General features: G+C 36.8%; 1 protein-coding gene across 3 annotated transcripts in view; it reads right to left on the bottom strand.

Annotated features, from left to right (window-relative positions):
- Window positions 1-21,345, bottom strand: part of sema3d.S (semaphorin 3D S homeolog) — an 89,391-nt gene that overhangs the window by 37,651 nt on the left and 30,395 nt on the right. For all 3 annotated transcript variants that reach the window (XM_018254326.2, XM_018254327.2, NM_001094120.1), the window contains 6 exon segments: window positions 16,480-16,643; window positions 12,313-12,375; window positions 11,353-11,472; window positions 10,468-10,561; window positions 2,014-2,142; window positions 1,003-1,145 (listed from right to left, as the gene is read on the bottom strand). In XM_018254326.2, the coding sequence (XP_018109815.1) occupies window positions 1,003-1,145; window positions 2,014-2,142; window positions 10,468-10,561; window positions 11,353-11,472; window positions 12,313-12,375; window positions 16,480-16,643 (713 nt within the window).

Below are 21,345 nucleotides of genomic sequence, written 5' to 3'. Positions count from 1 at the left end.
GTGGTAGTGTTATTTGGAACCTATTTTTCCATAATTTTTACTATAGCACTAAGGGATGTAGGCACCTTTTCATTAAATTACAGTAAACCACTAATGTTAACCAACTTACAGAGCTCTATAGTGTACCCTACTGAAAAAGGCTAATATTCTTTTCAAAGGGCCATACAATCCTTAAAAGGGATTCGTCATGATGGTCATTTATGGTATTGTTTTTATTAGTTTTTATTAGTCATTTATTATTCATTCTGCCATTTTAAATTTTATTCTTGAATTAATAATGATGTATTTTTTTTAGTTTTGATATTGGTGTGTAGGCAGCCATCTTAGGCCATTTTACCTGGTCATGTGCTTTCAGAAAGAGCCAGCACTTCACACTGGAAATGCTTTCAGATAGGCTGTTTCTCCTACTCAGTGTAAACTGAAGGAGTTTCAGCTTGGATTAGATGCACTTGTAATTTTACTATTGAGTGCTGTTCTCATATCTACCACTAAGTAAGGGCATGGGAGCATTTTTATCAATACAGGTGTCAGGGAATTGTTACCTGGTCTCCTCATTGTTCTGCTGATAGGCTGCTGGGGGCGGAGGGGGGTGATATCACTCCAACTTGCAGTGCAGCAGTAAACTGCGACTTAAGTTTATCAAAGCACAAGTCACATGACTGGGGAACCAGGGAAATGGACAACATGTCTAATCCCATCTCAGATTTCAAAATTAAACACAAAAATTATGTTTGCTCTTTTTAAAAATGGATTTCAATGCAGGATCTTGCCGGAGGAGCTCTTTTAATTAATTTAAAATTATTGTAAAAAAAAAACATACTTTTTCATGACATCCCTTTAAGTAACATGATATATCCAATAACATATATATATATATATATATATATATATATATATATATATATATATATATATATATATATATATATATATATATATATATATATATATATATATATATATCTATCTCACGGCAGCTCTAACTTTGGCTAAAGTTTTTACCTTGCAAACTCTTCCTACACGAGAAAATACAGATTTTTCTGAAAAGCTGCCTTCTGGATGTGCTTCACGAAAGAAAAAGTAGATCTTGTCATCATCTGGATTATACGTATCTGGTATTGCATATGTACCAAAAAACTTTGCTCCTGAAACGAAAAATATATACACCTTCAGTAAATGATGTTTTAACCATAGCTCATCTAACTGTAGGTATGGAAAATAATTTGCTATTTCACACTTCAGCCAGGAGAGCTACTTTTAGGGGAAGGGTTGGTCAAGTCTCTAAGTGCAAGAGACACCTTTTTTTTTTTTGCCCACAAATCACCTTGCCCGCTGGACAACAAAGAGTTCTATCTATCTCTGTGTGCAACTCTGGATTTGCATACTGGATTCCAAAGGAGTCCTGTGATCTCTTGGATATCTAGCTACAATTATCTTGCTAAAACCTCCAACCAGCATATAGTTTACGTTTGTTATAATTTGCATTTTTCATGTCATGCTTGATCTCTCTGGTTTGGAAAAGTGTCTTAGAGAACATACTCTTACAACATCAATGTTTCATTACGTATAGTAGAAATGGAAACAGGCTGGCACACAAGAATCTTGCATGCTTGAGAAAGGGGCGTGGCTTCCGAAACGTTGCACCGCACTTACGCATTAAATATTTGTGCATGGTTTAACAAGCAACAAGATTCTTGTGTGCCAGCGTGTTTCCATTTCTACAATTCACTGGAGGTTGCCGTTGCCTCTATCGCTGGGCACCAAGTTACCTGTTTCTCTGTTGGCACGGGCGTGCGAGTACTCTTCCTTTTTCATTAATTTAGTAACATATTTGGTGTGAGTCTGCATCTCATAGCCCATATTGGTCTCAGTGACACCCAGGCATAACTGGGGAAGCCCATGATGAAGCCCATATTGCAGTTCTTAACTCGTGTGACAATACCAACAAAATGGTATTTTGTAGCTACCGTTTAAGGTGGGTCTCAATGAGCCCTTTACTAATTGTGTTCTTACCATTAAGCCAATAATGATCATCTGTATCAGTTTTGATGAAATGATGGTCAGGTGTCGGTCCCATGGAACGTGTAAATGTTGTTTCTTTTCCCAAGAAATCTGATGCTGTACCAGCAAAGAGGTATTCATCTGAAAAAAGAGAAACCAATATTAATCACACAAGTTTTGAAAACTGTTCTTTTCTTGTTTTCTATACTCTTAAAGCTAAATATGCCTATCAATATTAGAAGGGATGTTTTGTCATCTGCACATAATGTGACCTTTCTTTATCCTTTTTATTTCTGACTCTTGTAGGGTAAGAAATGGTTGAAAAGAACCACCTGCGCAGTGCATGGAAAAAACACAATTTCCTAGATTTTAAGGATTCAGATTTAGTTTGACCAGGCACTTAGATTCAGGGTTAGCTTTTATTTCAGACTTTGATATATATGGCCCTATGATTTTGCTTGCTTTAACTTCTTATATCGTACTTTTACATTATTGATATTGCGTTGTTGTATTGCATATGGTGTACTGGAATTTTAATGTGCAGCAGAGTGCACAATTGTATGTACAGACATTCACTGGGTAAAATGGCTTGCATATCCGGGCAGTGCCTTATTTTTGCATGGCAGGTTATTGAAATTTAAGTCAGTCGAATTGGGTTTTGGCACAAAAATGAAGGAGGTGGCAATTTCATGCAATATTACAAGGAACAGTTAAAGGTATCATCATTTTATTAACACAAAAAAGGCAGTTCAACAAATGACAATACAATTTTCAGTATTCAAGGTCTAAATAATACCCACTTTACATTAGTTATCCCTTATCTTCCCTTATCAACATATATTATCTGAAACTTCCTTCCTTCAAACAATAATGACTCCATCCAAGAAGTATCAATTACTCAGTTACAAAAGTAAATGTCACCATGAAGAATTGGCAATGTTTGTGACAACTCAGAACTAAGCCCTTACGGCCAGAGATCTATCATTGGCTAACAGTTCTTGACATGGAGTTTTCAGTGCAACAATGTACAACACTGACACAATGATGCATCTGTGTCTCTTCTGAGAAGATCTTTTTAAAGGCACTATTATCTACAGTTTCTTTCATCTGCATTTTTTTTAAAGCCAGGCTTCAGTTATAGCATAAAAGCCAACATCATTCATGTCTATAAAATTACACTAAAAAGAAATATATGGAAAAATGGTCCCCCGCCCAGTTATCCTTCTACTGAATTATGTAATCAATGTATGCCTATGAATATATATATATATATATATATATATATATATATATATATATATATATATATATATATATATATATATTTATTTTTCATTTCAAAGTTGATTTGTCTATTTTACTAGGCTTCTGTATAATATCATTTAAAAACCAGGCACAGTAATAGAGCAATGGAATTGCAACTGTAATTTAAACAGGATAATTGAACACACTTACAGAAACATGCCTGAGGAAGAGAAGAAGCACAATTAAAGTATGTAAATGGTAGGCATTTTCCATTACTAGTCAGCACTGAGTGCAACGGACACGGAAGCAATAATAAATAAGCTGTGGTGAGTCTGGATAACAATTTTCTCCATCAATCATTGTAAATGAATAAAAGCACTTTTTTAAAAAAAAATGAAAAAAGAAAACTCTAACTAAATCATACCAATACGAATATGTTCTTTGCATTTTTGGCATAGTCTCTCTTAATAGTTTACTGCATATTGAGAATAAAGTGCTGCCCCAGCACTGCACGCATATATATATGTTTATCTATGAAATCTAAAACAGGGCTATCGATTCCTGTTTTGTGTCGACCTACACCTCCCAGTAAAAGATGGAAGCAGGTTGGAATTCCCTGGTGTACAGTGTGGTGCGGCACGAGGATCAGTAACAAAGATGTTCATTTATAATACAATGATACAGTTATTGTCCCATCTGACCTTGAGAACATATTGGGTTTGAATTATGGTTGAATATTATTTGACTGAAATTCAGACACCACTCATTTTCAAGAAACATAACAGATGACCAGCACTTCCTGAGTCTTTATCCTAGTTTAATGACAGGAGCCCTGCACTGTAACATCCTCCAAGGCACAGGAGGCAAGCAATTACATTTTTCACTAACAAAAATAATTTCAATCAAAATGATAAGGTGAAGATGGAAAAGTCAAATTTTCCAAGAATTTATACAATGAAGATCATTTACTCTGCTAAAAACATTTTTTTTATGATCAACTTTACTTGATCATTCTACATTTTGGAAAAAATGCAATGGTGCATCCCCCGCAAAAATGAGTCACAAATGTTTTGTTAACAATGAACACATAGTGGAAGTTCTGGTCTATTTCTTATTTTATTACATATTTTACCAGGCCTTCATCCATTTATCTTTAAATCTGGCTTTCAAATTACTAAGGCCAGAATCCATAATAATCGTATATGCAAATAAAACAATTTCAATGCAATTCTCCTTTATGCATGATTTTATAAAGATTTCTATTAAGAAGCAAGGAAGAAGTCTGCTGATCATGTAGGAAAGCACACCCATGAGTTCAACATAATGTGGTGGATCTCTGTTGTTTGTCCTGAGGCTTGATTCTGAACCAACTTTAGGTGGAGATATGGACAGAATGTTCCTAAGAGGCAATGATCAGTGGATTTCTAATCTAACACTATGATCTAACGGTCTTAACGTCAATAATGGCATCCTGTTTTCCTGAGGTCTTTTAGGATTGATTTTATCTGACCATGAATGTAAATCTGGATGCCACTAATCTGCTTTTAAACTTTAAATGCTTATGTATGCATGTATGTGTATATTTATTTATATATTATCAATGGGTATCAAAGTGCTGTACTTTATTTTCCTACCACTTACAATGATGCAATCCAGCGTACTTGGTGTGCGTGGATATAATCACAAGACCCTCATTAGAATTTAAAAGGGTGTTTGTCATTTTGCATTTAAAGGGAATAAGTATACATTAGTATACATTACACATCATTAATTTAACACAATGCTACACCATGTTCAATCATGTGTATTTATAAAGCTGTGTAATTAATGTGTAGCGTTAAAATTCAGCTTGTACAATAAATGTGTAAAAATCAGTAAAGTTGCACCACTTTTTTTTACCAACTGTTTATGCAAGGATTTTTTCACTTCCTAATCTTGTCAAACTAATTTAAATGGGTTACACTAACTGGGAGTAGTGTAAAATAATGGTGGAAATTTATGGAGTAAATCAAAATACACAGCTTTACAAATTACACCACTTTAAACATTGTAATGGATTCAGCCTGCTAATTTCAGAAATGGTGATGGACAGCATAAAATTAGGAATAAGGAGTTTTACACATTTTTTTGGCATAAAACATTTCTTATGCACCTTTATAAATATGTCCAGTTCAGCCATCAGGGTGGGACAGGGGGGAGAGTTGTAGGGGGCCCCGAGGGTAAGGGGGGCCCGGCCATGCCACACTTACTTGATTAGCTGGGCCCCCCATCTTTCTGAGAGCTGCTGACTTCGGGAAGGCATGGACGTTTAACGGGCCCTGGCCACCAATTTTCTCATAATGTGGGGGGGCCCCTGGCTACCAATAATTTTTTTCTCATGTGGGGTCCTAGCCACCAATATTTTTTAATGGGGGGCCCTGGCCACAAATGTTTTTTTATGGGGGGCCCTGACCACCAATATCTTTTTATTATTTATTAACATGTGGTGGGGGGCGGACCTGTGGGGATGGGGGTGGGGGGCTTGCAGTGGGTGCAGCCCAGGGGGCCCAGGAAATGTTGTCGTATGGGGCCCTGCGATTTCTGATGGCGGTCCTGAATATGTCCCTCTGTGTGCCAGTGATTATTTGTAATTATATGTATATGAAAAAGGGGTTAACTTATATGGTGGCTTGAAAGGACTGTGTTCATAAATTCAGTAATAAATGGTATCATGATTGTAGGCAAGATATATGCATTTACTAGCTGATTATGTGAAAGCATGTAAAATTGATTTTTACAGTATTATGGATTTCTTTTTATATATTACAGCAGAAACAAAAACAAACATTATGTAGACATTGATTAAGCATATGCTTCTAGTTAAAACATAGCTGTGTTTAGTCTATTTATCTGTCTAGTTCTATCGTGTTTGTTTTTTTTTTCCTGTACATAATAAGTTGAGCATTTCTACAGGAGCCACACATAAATTGCTGTATAAACAAATGGAAAATCATATTTTACTGAAATAACTGCACTATAAGACACCGCAAATCCTTATTTTACAATGAGGTTTTTCATGGAGTTTAATTGCATACACAGGTTTATTTGAAATGTACTCTTTCCATATTATAAAAAGCTTTGTGACATACATGTTACATGTAGGATGTTGGTTTATTAAAGAAATCCATGTATGAGACATAAATAACATTGATGGAAGTCTACTTGGAAGTTATGACTGCAAAAATCATTATTTTTGGAAATTTTGATAGGGCAGTTTTTTTTTAAATATTTTTTCCAGTTCCATATGTAATAACTTAAGCTGAATAAATGTCTTGGCATGCAAATAAAGATGAGTGAATTTGCCAAATTCTTTTGCCTGATTTTGGATGGCATTAATATTATCCATACCATATTATATATTAACTTCTGTGTCCTGTTTCAGATTTTGTGATTAGAGGACTTCCTTTGGCTTCAAAATGTTATTCAAATGTAGAGATATGTGATCATATTAAAATTTTCCAACACCTAAATTATGTTGTATTCATTATGCCAGATTATTATATTTCTATGCAATATAATTAGGACATAATCTCTGCTGATATTCCTCTTTTGTGATATGATTTTTGTGATATGACTAAGGATGATCAAATCTGTCCGTTTCACCAAAAAATTTGCGAAAATCTGAAAAAAATTGCGAAATAGCGAAAAATTTGCAAAACACATTGAAGTCAATGAACCTAAATTTTTTTACAATCGCCAATTTTTTACGCGCATGACAATTTTTTCTCACTCCAAATACAAGTCAATGGACGTTTTTTTCTTATGACGACTTTTTTGTCTCTGCAATAATTTTGTTGTGGTGAAATTTAAGTTTACAAAAAAATTTACAATTGCCAAAGTGCAAAATTTCTTCACAAATCCATGTCTGGCGAAAAATGCGCTCATCACTAGATATGACATATTAAATAATCATTTTGTACTGTTATTTGCACATCTGAAATTTAGACTACTACATAAGCAAATTAAAAAGGTGTGATATTTAAAATAACACAATATGGTATAACGTAAAGTATATGTAAGAAAAATACCTGTGCGGCGGGGTCGCCCGCCGCATGGTCCTTAGCGCCGGCGCCATGTTGTCTCCTAAGGCGCGAGTGGTGCGCCTGCACGCCTCTTAAAGGCGCACGTTTGGCGCGAATTTTGAAAGGTATTTAAGGGCCATTCAGTGTACAGCCCTTTGCCCGTGATAGAACTTGTTTCTAGTGGTTTCCTGAGCCTTGTGCATCTGATCTGAATCTTGTCTGTTTGATTACCCGTGTTTGACCCAGCCTGTTCCTGACTATTCTGCATTCTGTATCCTGACCCTTGCCTGCCTACGACAACTCTTCCTGCTTAACCCCTTGATTGACAACCCGGTTTGACCCTTGCCTGCCTGACGATTCTGATATCTGCCTGCCTCGACCCAGCCTGTCTGACAATTCTCTTGCCTACTCCATTTGTACCGTGACCTTCGGCCCAAAAGACTCTGCTACCAGCCGTGCCCCTTTGCCAGCCAGAATATCTCGCCTTGTACCTCTCTTTAAGTCCAGGTGGCACCCAAGTAAGCTGAGGGCTCCTCCCGAAGCCCAACGGTGGTCACACTACTGGTGAAGCCGAGACCAGGGTGCTTGGCACTTGTTCTGGTATTGGGTGCCGGTCGTGACAGTATATATTTGTCATTGTAAATGATATTATTTAAGCCCCCAATTTCCTTTAATCAACAATTTGGCATGATGGGCATCTTTTCTACTGCAATAAAGCAATACTTTCCTGTACTATCTTTCAGTATTCTGAATATTATATTAAGAATAGCAACATAGAACTGCAATTTAAGAGAAGATATGTACAAATGATAACTATTTTCTAAATAGTGTATTAATTCTTGCTTCAATATATAATACCTGCAAATATAAAACTTTTGAACTAGTTCTGTGTAACCCTTTCCCTTCTTAAAATTATATAACTGCAGAGAGAATTTTAACTTTCTTAAGGAATGGTTATCCAATAGTCTGTAACTTGAAAAAAAATTCCCATTCCATAGTATAGGTTATAGGTTTTCTGTCACGCGCAACAACATAATAAGCTAAGGCAAAATGTTATTACAAAGAGAAATTATACCCAGGAAAGTTGTAAAATGTAATACACTAAAATCCCATTAATCATTTTTCTGCTTCCCCACCTCCCACATAGAGCTCTACTGTATTTAATCCAACCACTTTTCAATAAGGCAGAGAAATCCTTATGCACATTCTGTATAGTTAAAGTGTGCTTATTCTAGCTGAATAGTTCTTCACAAATATTTCATCTGCAGATTTACACATTTGCAAAGTGTGACTGATCGAATTATTGATAGTAACACATTTTCTTTGAGCCTAGTATGCTGCATAGTTGTGGCATTGCTGTATGGGGTACTGCAGAGTTCATTTAAAGGGGCAGTATCCTCCTTGTTCAACTTGAGTTCAAAGACCAAGCATTGTGCTAAACATACTTTTTGTCGATTAGTTAATCACAAAACAAAAATATATGTTATGTCTTGAGCTAAAGATAATTAGATTACATATACAAACTCTGTCAGAAATGGTAAGGTATGCCTAGATATAAAAAAATCATTGATTAATGCATGCCGCTTGCTGGTATTAACTTAATCAGCCAAGATAATGTGAGATATTATAACAGAAATTAGGTCTCATAATAAACATAAGGTTGGAGAAATTAGCATCTGATGTGAAATAATGGCTAATATACATTGGCAAAAACAAGGAAGGCTCCACCAAGATTAACCTAGTGAGTAATGATGTTGAAAGTTGTATAATAACACTTGTTCTTGATTATATGAATGATATCAATTAGATATTGTGATCTACAGTGACTCAAATAATAAGGATTATAATGATATGATAATGATGTGTACTCTGCACCATAAAAAGTAGTTAAGGGAGAGCTCTCCTGCCTGCTTTGTATTCTGCACATTATATCACAATCAAATAAAGCTTTCTTTCTGATGAAATAACTTTACAAGAACTGTGACTGCAGTGATTTGAAGGTGGTGACCCCATTATAATCCAATACCTCCTCCCTTCACCCTCTATTGATACTGTTTTATTATTAGAAGCTTTGTTAAACTGATCAAGCTTATATCCCCAACTATATAACTACCTATTATGGGAGAGGCAAGTTAAGGAAGTTTAAACAGATATAATAAGTATACAGTGCGCATGAAATATGATTTATTTCCCTAGACAGTTATGACATAATGGGGCAGATTTATTAAGGTTCATAAATTTGAATTTTCAATATTTTTCAAGTGTCAAATTCGAATTTTTAAAGCACCAACTCGATTAAAATTGGAATGTGAGATATATCACACCTCGACCATAGAATCAGTTCAGTTCTAATTCAAATATTTGCCACCTAGAACAAATCAATGGCAGAGGTCCATTGACCCATGTTGAAGATGTTAATAGCCTTCATGACATTCAAGATTTTTTCACGAAAATTCAAATATAATTCGTATTAGATTTGAATAATATTCAAATTTCCAGGTCCTTCATATTCGATCACATTTAAGACGTTCATTTTTTTCATTGATAACCTCACATTTGAGTACATTCAAATTTATTAGAGTAAAATAAAATTTACATCAATTCGAAATTGGACCTTCGATAAACAACCCCAACATGTATAGATCTCATGTTCTTAGTAGTGATGGGCGAATTTGGGGAGTTTCACTACGCTGAAAAATTTGCGGATTTCCGGCAAAATCCAGTGCTGGCGTCGGTTTTTTTGCTTACAAAAATGCGCCGGCGAATTTGCGCCTGGCGAATAAATTCGCCCATCACTACTCCTTAGCTACTTACACATTTCTAAGATTAGAACTCAACTATAAGACACTCTGTATTGTGAAATAATGGAAAATACCCTTCGTGCAAAACTTGACTTTGAGAATTTCACTAGTGATGGGCAAATTTGGGCTGTTTCGCTTCGCCATGAATTTCATGAAAAGGCGCCGGCGTCTCGTTTTTGACGCCAGCAAATTTTCGCTGACGAATTTTCACGGTGAATCACGGGAATTCACCACGAATTTGCACCTGCCGAATAATGTGTTGGTATATTTCTGCAGCTTTTCTTGACTGAAAACCACACCTTGTGAATAAAAAATGTTTAACTAAAAGATTGATTTTGTCTAATCTCAGGATTTCTTACCTGTCATTATAGATGCAAATGGCGGTTGAGGATCAAAGGGACATTTCAGTCTCCCAGACTCCAAATTTTGTGTATCTAATTGGAATACAACTTCCTGCATGGAAATATACAAATAGTTATTTATGACATATTATTGTTTCCACCTGAAAGATTAATCTAAACTCTATTAGCACCATTTTTACTTGGTAGAGAGTGACTTTGATGTAGTACCTTATCTTACACTTTGTGTAAATCTGTGTTCAAAGGTGCAGAGAGGTGCTGAGATTAAAAAAAAAAAAAAAGTTTCCAAAAAGGAGCTATTTCTAAAAATGAACTACATTGATTAATGTGTTGATTTGACAGAATGTGTTTCTTTGCTTGGAACAGTCAAACTCTATTTTATATAAAGGGGCATTGCATCTCAGCATCATGGAATGGTACATTTACAAAGCATGTTCTGCTCTGGCAAATGTGCCATTTATCAGAAATGATTAAACTGCTTTATGGGACAGCAATGGACTATAACACTCTAACAAAGCAAAAACTCACTAAATAAATATGGGCACTGGAATAATTTTATCGGTGAGTTTTCTATTTTAAATGGAAGAAGAGTGGAAATAAATGTGTAAATAAATATGAAGCTATCTATATTTTTATGTGTTTTAGGAAAGATACTTGTAAAGTGCAACATTACAAGGTGCAGGACATGCCTGTCTTTACCACTTGCCTGATGTCCTCTCCTACTCCATAATTTACGCATCTAAATGACATGAAATTTAGGGATATGGGGAGAGGGTAGGTGCCTTCATTCGGAGTTTAATTCAGGTTATGTGTTGAATCATTACAAAATCAGAGATTGTAACATGCAATTGGTATTATACCATGTTTTGCAGCAGATATAATTACCTCTTTGGGAGTTCCAAGTTCAATATAGCCACACACAGGATGAAATGCTCCAGTGCCACACGTATATGCATGGGTTTTATTATAATGATGAAGGACTTTGATGAAATTTGCACATTCCAGCTACAATTGAGAAATGGGAAATGTTTTCAACATTGTTGTAAATGGTTACATTACAAGCCTGATCTGTACCTACTGTTCATTTCATGATGTCCATGTTGTAAGTGTTGGCATGTTAATTACTCTGTTTTCTTTAACTCTGTTCTAAAAACCCAGGGGTGCTTCGCCAATGAGGCGAGTTGAGGCTGTCGCCTCAGGCGGCAGCGCCCCACTAGGTACCAGGGGCAGCAAAAATGCTGCTCCTGGTACTTTAAGAGCGAATTTCTGGGGGAGGGGGGGCAGCAGCAACTGCTGCTGCCTCAGGCGGCAGAGGGGCCAGGATCGCCCCTGTAAAAACCCCTGCTGACAAATCCCTTCCAACAAAATATTTTCATGTTGGAAATAACTTTTTCCAGCTTGAATTCTGTTAAAGGTCAGAAACAGTTCATGCATTTGAAGCAATGAGGAGCATTATCACAGTCTTTAGAGACCAACACATATAAAAACACTGGTTACTGTATTAGTTACTGTTACTTTTAAGAGTCATGTGTATGTCTTACACATGATTTACATTATATGTAAGATTCTTAATTTATATTTAAGGTATTTTCTTAATCCAATGAAAGCATTAGTAAGATTTCTGTAAGAGTCTAAATGTATGTCTGCAGTGAGCAGTAGCATCACAGGAATAAGCATTTTGCTGGCAGAATGACTTTTCTGTAAAAAAAAACCTTAGCTATTTCAAGCCAAAGGCATGAAGCTAAAACAAAGAGTAACCTGTCCATGGCTTAAAGCGTGGTTGGGTGGATACATAATAACTGGTTAAGAAATGTATGCAGAAATTGATATTGCAGAAGTACATACATTGTTGTCTTTACCAGCTCTTTTGCAGAACTCAATTTTTTCCTTTGCTGCAGGCCAGTGAATCTGAAAATATGAAAAGAATTGTGATCTTTAAATGTATTCCCCATTATTATACAATGTCATTCATATCGAAAATATATAAATAAAAAATCCATAAATAAGTTCCTGTCGCATAACAATGGCCTACTGTCACAATGTATAGACAATTTAAAATTTGGATGGAATACATTTTGGCCTCAGCATTATTAATTGACATGCAAGCAGAAAACTTTCATTAAGAAATCAAAATACAACAATAACCATACGTTAAATTAAATAACACATAAGAACTCATTATAAACATACACATTTAAATGGCTAATCCTCATGTCTCTGGCAATGGTTGCACAAACAGTAGTCCCAGTATCTCCACCTTTAAGAAACCCTTTGATCTTACAAAGGAACTTTGAACAAACTGACAGAATGCTGAATCAACCTACTTCCCACATTTCCAAGGACTATTACAATTGCCAGGGTTAGCTCAGAGACTGCAGCGGGTGCTTCTTAAGATTTCTAGGAAATATCTGGCTCAAGCGGGTGAGGTGGTCGACTGTCCATTTTAGTTATAAAGGGTGCCAAGAATTTTGCTGGCACCATAGATATGCTGCTTTGAATTGGATCACAGATTAGTAAGTGATCAGTGTAGGCCTGGTTGTAATCAGAAACACATGCATTATGTTATTATTTTCACATGCATTTAATTTCAGCTTTGTTCAAAAACTAGTTACTCAGTGATATTCTTTTGCCATGCCACAGCTACTTTTTGGTAAAGAATATAATTATCTACCATGCAAGGCTGAAATAACCAGATCCTTGAATATCATTTATATAAATAAGCTGTTATGTGACGGTCGGGCAGGAAGACATTTAAACTGATTGAAGGCAATTGTTTAGACAGCAAACGTAAACCATGTTTAGGATGCAGTGATATTAATATTTCACCAGGGACCTAGACAGGTTTAACATAATGTATAGCTCTCAGGCTAGCATTTTGCAGTAGTGTTTGATTATAAACTAGAAGGGCACCTGTGAGTTGAGAATCATTATTCAATGTTTAGGAAATATCTTACTTTTTTTATTTGTTATGAAAGAGATCTGATTAACCTTATTGTTGATTATTAATGACATAATGGCACCATCATAACATTGTCTTTACATGCTATTTAAAAATTTTTAAAAGTATTTGTCCAGTGCTTTTACATAAACCATCTGATCCCCCCTTATACTTCTATGAGGAGGCTTCCATATTTATGCAGCAGTAGTCCATTAGCATTAGAAATCCTAACAGGTTGAGAAAAGACATCTTGAAAAACAAGGTTAAGGAAATTCAAGTAACAATTACTTACTAAAGCAGACCTATCAGGGAAGCAATGTGACCTATACTTGACTTTTAATCATATGCATTCATATTTTGAAGAGAAGTGTCAGTATCACTTTAAAAAATAATATTGTGGAAGTTATTTCTCCTGTTCAACATTGAACATGTTTATTGAATTTATTGAATTTGCTGATGTCATTCTATAGTGTTAATTGAACAATATGTTATTTGATTTTCTAGCAATATGTTATGAACATCTGTTTTTATGAACTTTTTGCACCAGTACAAGATTATCAATCCAAAGACACCATTATTAAAATGTAATTCATCTTTATGATACATTTTAGACTAGTTCAGGTTTATTTTTCTAAAATCTGCATGGAAAATGCTTATAATAGAAACAAAACAAAGGATGTTTAACTGGGTCACAAAAGTTCAGTCCAATTTGTAGTCTGCCAGACTCAGAAAGACCCAGCATTATATTTTAAAAGTTACAGAAAATTTACAGGAAGGACAAAATGTTCACTTATATTTAAGGATCACAATTCAGGTATCAAGATTTCCCTGCAGTAAGAAAATGCTTTGCTTTAATTGGGCCCTCTAAATTGCCACCAAAGCAAACAACTTTAATATAATGAAAGACAATGTAGTTTTAAACAACTTATATATATATATATATATATAAAACTTGAAATAGGTTTCAAGTTATTTGTAAATGTAATGCAAACAATGCTGTTCTGATGAGGGTGAAGAGACTGTTCTCTAGTAAGGATTTTTTCTCCTTTAACAACACAAGTGTTGCATTCTCATTCAAGTTAATGTTAGTGGCCACCAAAAAAGTAAGATGTGTTTTCTTTTAGGATAGTCACAAAAATGTCCTCTGTGCTTTTGGCCTTAAGGTGGTCATGGATGCACCAATAATATACAAACAAAACTTTGTTTCGTACGATATTCGGTGTGTCTATGTGGGGAGATGTGGCAACCAATATCAGCAGAAGACTTGGATATCGGTCAGCTCATTGACCGGGCTGGCCAGATAATTTTGAATGGGAATTGTTTTATTGATTCTAAGAAACGTATAATGCAGGTGCCGAAATCTTCATAGAATATTTTATCCTATCAGTTGTATCCATAATTATTTTGCTATGCATTGAAGGGCAGTATAACCGTATTGCAAAAACAAAATTTTACTCTTGTGTTTGTAAATTTCTTGGGGCATGCAAGGTACTTTCACAAAGTTGATTTAAACTCTTTCAGACCATAAAATCACATCCTTAAGGTTTTAGCATGGAAATATGTAATTGCAAGGAAAATGGCAGTGCGCCAACATAAATCACACTGCTCTAAATTATTTAATTAGAAAGGTGCTATATTTTGTTACTATAGAAAGACTATAGACAGTGACCTCTTTAAAGGCTGAGTTATGATTACCTAAACAGACATGTTATGCTATGTTATGGTATAATCTGACAAACTATACTTAAATTTAAGACTGAGAAACAATCCAGACACAACGTTAGCTCTTCTACTCTAAACATAGTTATAAGTGACTGTGTAAAAAGGGTTTAAAGAATTTTGTAAATGAAAAAATATATATATATATATATATACCAAAATATAGCACTTAACACTTATTTGTCACTAAAGAGCTTATTTATCAAAGTTTTAAGTTTTTGATTTCAGATTTTTTTTAAGATGAGCAAACTCAAAAAGATACCAAATGTGTGCTTATTTATGAAAAAAATGGGGTCAAATGCAGCATGAGAAAAAAAAACGCATCATTTTCAGTGGGTCTAAAAATCTAATTTGAGACAAAATTAATACCTGGGTGCCAGCATGGGAAATAAGCAGTGAAAAAGGATTGCGGCACTCACAGGGTTTTAGTGAAAAAACAAAAAAATGTTTTATTATTAAGCCTCAACGTTTCGATCCCCCACAGGGATCTTCGTCAGGAGCTCCTGAAGAAGATCCCTGTGGGGGATCGAAACGTTGAGGCTTAATAATAAAACATTTTTTTGTTTTTTCACTAAAACCCTGTGAGTGACGCAATCCTTTTTCACTATATATATATATATATATATATATATATATATATATATATATATATATATATATATATATATTATTTTTTTCTTTTACTAAAATATTCAATCTTTGGTCCTTGCACATTAGATAATTAGATTACCAGTTAAACAAAAATCCCAATGCATACTGGACTTCTGCTGACATTCTCAGACAGCAGCAGCTTGAATAATCAAAGTCAAACCTGTGATTGCTTACCATGGGTTACTAGCGAAAATTGTCCAGGCCTAAACGACTATGAAATTGAGTTTGTCAGTGTGTCACAGTACATTCATGTGACAATATTATAGTGCTACATGGGCTCTCCATGGCTGCACTACAACTATCAAGAGCCATCTGTTAGGGGTCTAAACCAAAATAGGAAATTCTGTAGACTGGGCCAACATAGTGGCATCCTCTCCTTCACTAGCTGAATCAAAAAAATGCTTCAAGAGCGGATACAAAAACAAAAATATCTGTCAGTGAATGCCCCGAAGGAAAGAAGCTATAACTCAGTTATCACTTTCTGAAAAATATGACATGTTTGTTAAACATACAGTTAAAAAATATGTATAATCCCTAAGCATTTTACAAGTCTTGTCATGCACATGCTGCGAAATAGCCAACATTTATAGAAAAAGTCTTTAACTGGCAAGAACTGTGCTGTTATCCAATAAATGTAATTCCTAATCTGGTGTTAGGTCAGGCAGTTTCCATAACAAACAAGGTGGCATTTAAAATAAACAAACCTTTCTTAGATTTTTGTTTAAATCTACCAAATCAAGCAGATAGATGTGATCTTTAGCTCCAAGAAGGAGCTTGCCCCTCTCTTCATCCAGCAGTAGGGTTTGAAATTCTCGGCCTTCTGTCACTGGATGCAGGAATGGAACACAGCTGTTGGAGTGAAGCAGGTCTGTGGGAAAACAGAGACAGGTTTTAGAATGGAAATGTTTATGTCTAAGTCACATGTTTCTTTTAGTTATATGTTAAGCCAGCAGCAAGGGTGTAGCAAAGATACATACAATTTATAGTTTCACTGTATCTTGTAGTTACATAGTTAGATTGGGTTGAAAAAAGACCAAAATCCATCAAGTTCAACCCCTCCAAAGGAAACACTCACAAACTCTCTCTCTCTCTCTCTATATATATATGAAGCAATGGTGCACTCCGTAGACTCAGATACTACCTGGGTGCCAGCACTGGTTATTTGCAATAGAAAGAAAGCTTGCGGAACTCACAGGGTTTATGTTGCAAAAAACAAAAAAGGTTTATTTAGCCTCAATGCTTCGATCCCCCACAGGGATCTTCGTCAGGAGCAGTATAAAGACAAACAAACAGACCCACCTATCACCCCACTGGTAATAAAGGCATAAAATGACGCAGTGATATACATAGTCACATGCCCGTGTGGCTTGTACTACGTGGGAAAAACCACTACCTCACTACATGACAGAATAGGCAACCACAGAACTGCCATAAGCAAAGCTTTAAAAGAACAGTAACGTTCTAAACTAATGAAAATATAATGCAGTGTAGCCCTGCACTGGTAAAACTAATGTGTTTGCTTAAGAAACACTACTATTGTTTATATAAATAAGCTGCTGTGTAGCAATGGGGGCAGCCATTCAAAGAAGAAAAGGCTCAGGTTATACAGCAGATAGCAAATAAGCTCTGTCTGTCTAATTGTGTTATCTGTTATCCATTAGTTAACCTGTGCCATATAGCCGTATTTCAATTTCCGCCATTGCTCCACAGCAGCTTGTTTATATGGAGTATTGTAGTGTTTCTGAAGCAAACAGATCAGTTTTACCAGTGCAGGGCCACAATACATTATATTTTCATTACTTTAAAACACTTACATTTTTTGGTAACCGGTGGCTAGACATTTTTTACAGTTGGACCATGGTTTGCCCACCTTTTGCTGCATGGCAATCAATTTCCAACCTCAGCTACCAAAGGGTGGGAACAGAGACCTAGCCCTGCTCAGAGTGAATCCAGATGGATATATCTCCTAGATACTGTAGCCCAGCCCCGGACTGGCAATCTGTGGGTTCTGGCAAATGCCAGAGGGGCTGCTGTATGGTTCCATAGAAAGTTACCATGGAGTGGGTTGGTTGGGGGCTGTTTGGGCCTCTGCGTACTTGGAATGGCAGGGCCTATTTTGACTCCCAGTCCAGGCCTGCTGTAGCCCCCAGGGGGTTGAACGAAACCATCCCTTTGGGCTGCTTTATATGAACTCTTATGTGGAAAGATGAGGACATATAAAATTTACTGTTCCACGGACCTAAAATTTGAGCCCTTACCTTATTCTCATGTGAACAATTGTCAATGTTGATTTTTTTTGTTGCATTTATTAGCTACTCCGTAGCACAGTTTGTTGGTACATGTGCAATTAACTAGTAAACGCAATTGTATCTCTTTGTGAGAGCACATTTTTAGCCACTTATAAGCCCTCTGTTATCGTTATCCTTATCTTTATGTTTGTGACCTTTTTCCTTATCTTTGCTATAACTTCTGCATGCACCGAATAGACCAGATGCCACCAGATTCCGTTGGTGTTTAAGCTCGATGAGCCCCAAATGCACAGTATTATGTGGGTTGTGATCGAAGTAGCTGTGTGATTAAGTCTCTTGCGATAGACGTTCTCCCGGTGGATTAGAAACCATGATTATGTGGGGCACACAATCTGTATTTCGATTTAACTCTGGCACCATGGCCAGACTATGAGTATACAGTATACTCAACAGGTAAGCTAAGGATCGCTGCAATAGCGACTAAGACTGTGGCTCCTTACGAAAATGGGCACACCATGGCCAAAGGGCTGGTTGTTTCCTACTAAAATAATACAATATGTGTGTTGCTATGGATCGATGCGATAGCGACCTAGATGTGGCTCCTGATATGGAAGGGCGCACTCTGCACGACAGCCTTATGGGGATCCGGTGTTCCTCTGGACACACCCACCAATGTGCTGTGATAGGTCGGGAAACCCGTCTATATTATCTCCTGTCAGTTACTGGAGGAGTAGGGGGAGTGGCTTTACTACTGGGACGGTGCTCTGCTGATCATTGCTCTAATGTTCTTTAACTCTTAAAAAAAAAATCTGTCCTTCTTTGTTTCTTCGGCATGCTAGTACCAGTGTCGTGATGGGTGGGTCTGTTTGTTTGTCTGTATACTGCTCTGAACGAAGATCCCTGTGGGGGATGGAAACTTTGGGGCTAAATAAACCTTTTTTGTTTTTTACAACATACACACTGTGAGTGCCGCAAGCTTTCTATCTATTATATATACTCATACACTAACTATAGATTTTAGTATCAAAATAATATTGTATGTTTTGCTTGTCCAAGAAATCATCCAAGCCCTCTTAAAGGCATTAGGGATGTAGCGAACCGCCGAGTATGTGTTCGCGAACGCCGTTCGCGAACACCGGCAAAAAATGCGAACAGTTCGCGAACTGTTCGCGAACTTCGAACATCCGAAAATCGTTCGATTCGAACGATCGAAGGATTTTAATCGTTCGATTGAACGATTTTCGTTCGAATCGAACGAAAATCGTTCGATTTTAGCGATCGAATGGTCGAATGGTCGAACGATTTTGACGCGAACGCCTATTGGCGAACGTCGCGCGACGTTCGCGAACTTGCGGCGGACGTGAACAGTCGAAGTTCGCGCGAACTAGTTCGCCGGCGAACAGTTCGCTACATCCCTAAAAGGCATTAACTGAATCAGCCATATCACCCGGCAGTGCATTCCACAATAGGGATGTCGCGGACTGTTCGCCGGCGAACTTGTTCGCGCGAACATCGGCTGTTCGCGTCCGCCGCAAGTTCGCGAACGTCGCGCGACGTTCGCCAATAGGCGTTCGCGTCAAAATCGTTCGACCATTCGATCGCTAAAATCGAAGGATTTTCGTTCGAATCGAAGGATTTTCGTTCGAATCGAACGATCGAAGCCATTGGATTGAATGAAATCATTCGATCGAATGGCTTCGATCGTTCGATTCGAACGAAAATCGTTCGATCGAACGATTAAAATCCTTCGATCGTTCGAATCGAACAATTTTCGGATGTTCGAAGTTCGCGAACTGTTCGCGAACTGTCCGCATTTTTTGCCGGTGTTCGCGAACGGCGTTCGCGAACACATTATCGGCGGTTCGCTACATCCCTATTCCACAACCTCACTGTCCTGACTGTGAAGAACCCCCTACGTTGCTTCAAATGAAAGTTCTTTTCTTCTAGTCTAAAGGGGTGGCCTCTGGTACGGTGATCCACTTTATGGCACCAGCAGTTCGCCTGATCGGGGAAAAAGGTCTGGGCCGGCAAGGGCCCATTAAAAGAGAAGGAAAGTCTTCTTCCACTTGGAGGTGCCAAATGTTAGGCACCCCCAAGTGATTGTATATACTGACCTGAAACCCCGGGCCAGTGCTCCTATCAGCAGAAAACTGCACCGGCCTGGGCTTCTTCCAACAAGCACCACGAAAACGCTGTGTTTTCATCCGACAGTCGGATAAATGTAGTTTTTACCTGCGATTTCTCCTTCACTTCCGCTTTCTTTAGAACATCCATCACGTTGCATGCGTTTTGTCGCATTGCTACGTGTTTGCTCCTATCACGTCGTGAAGTCCTACCCTAAAGTGTAGTATGAATAAGGAAAGACAGCTCAAAATTCATAAAAATAGTTATGAACTATTGAGTTCTGTCCCCACTAATTAGGTAACTGATCCAGGTGGTCCTGAAACCACCCATTTGCAAACACATTCTGAATTTTATAACAATGCAATGAGACAACTGGAAATGATAAACCTTTTACATGACTAAACAAAACAAGACAAAAATATAAACTGTATAAACTTTTGATGCTAAATAGGCTTTTTAATTGCAGGTCCCCTTGCAAACACAATATTCAGGCTGATTTGAGAAACATTTCATCTTTGGTTTTAATGCAAATCAATCTTTTTTGTAGGATATGAATCAAAGCTCAATTGCATTCCAAAACTACTGTATTTTATCTTTATATGCAGTATGCTGTATTTTAGTTCATAGTACTAGTGATGGGCAAATAAATTTGGCAGGCGTGAATTAGTGAAACCGCAAGAGAAAATTTGCCGGTAAAAAATACACCGCTGGAAAAAGTTGCCCATCACTACATAGTACCGAAAAGGCAACTGATATATGGCTCTTACAAAATACCCAGAATGAAAGGTCCCTTTTTTATCTGGAGGCTATGTGGTATGGGGACCACATAAATAAAAGCTATTGTAAACTAGTATTTCAACCTGGGCCAACAACTATGACTGGAATAAATGATCCCACTTCCATAATATTTGTATGGATGGGTGAAGAATCAAGGCTGCCTCTCATTGCTCAGCACACATTTTCTTAGTAGCACTTAACGGAAACTGCATCTTTAGGTACCTCAACAACCATCCTCACTTTTTTAGAGACCTGCTCAAATTGTTACATATAACCTTAACAATGATACTGTACTGATTAGGAACCACACCTGTATAAATACCCAATATATATTTTGCATAAGACTTACATTGCCATTTTTTTTATTATTACAGAAGAGAACCCATTCACACATTGTAATTTGCTAATCAGTAACTTTTA

Source organism: Xenopus laevis, chromosome 3S (genome assembly GCF_017654675.1).
Source record: "Xenopus laevis strain J_2021 chromosome 3S, Xenopus_laevis_v10.1, whole genome shotgun sequence".
Lineage (NCBI taxonomy): Eukaryota > Metazoa > Chordata > Amphibia > Anura > Pipidae > Xenopus > Xenopus laevis.
Note: the sequence above shows the minus strand (reverse complement) of the source record. Positions and strands in the feature narration are given on the sequence as shown.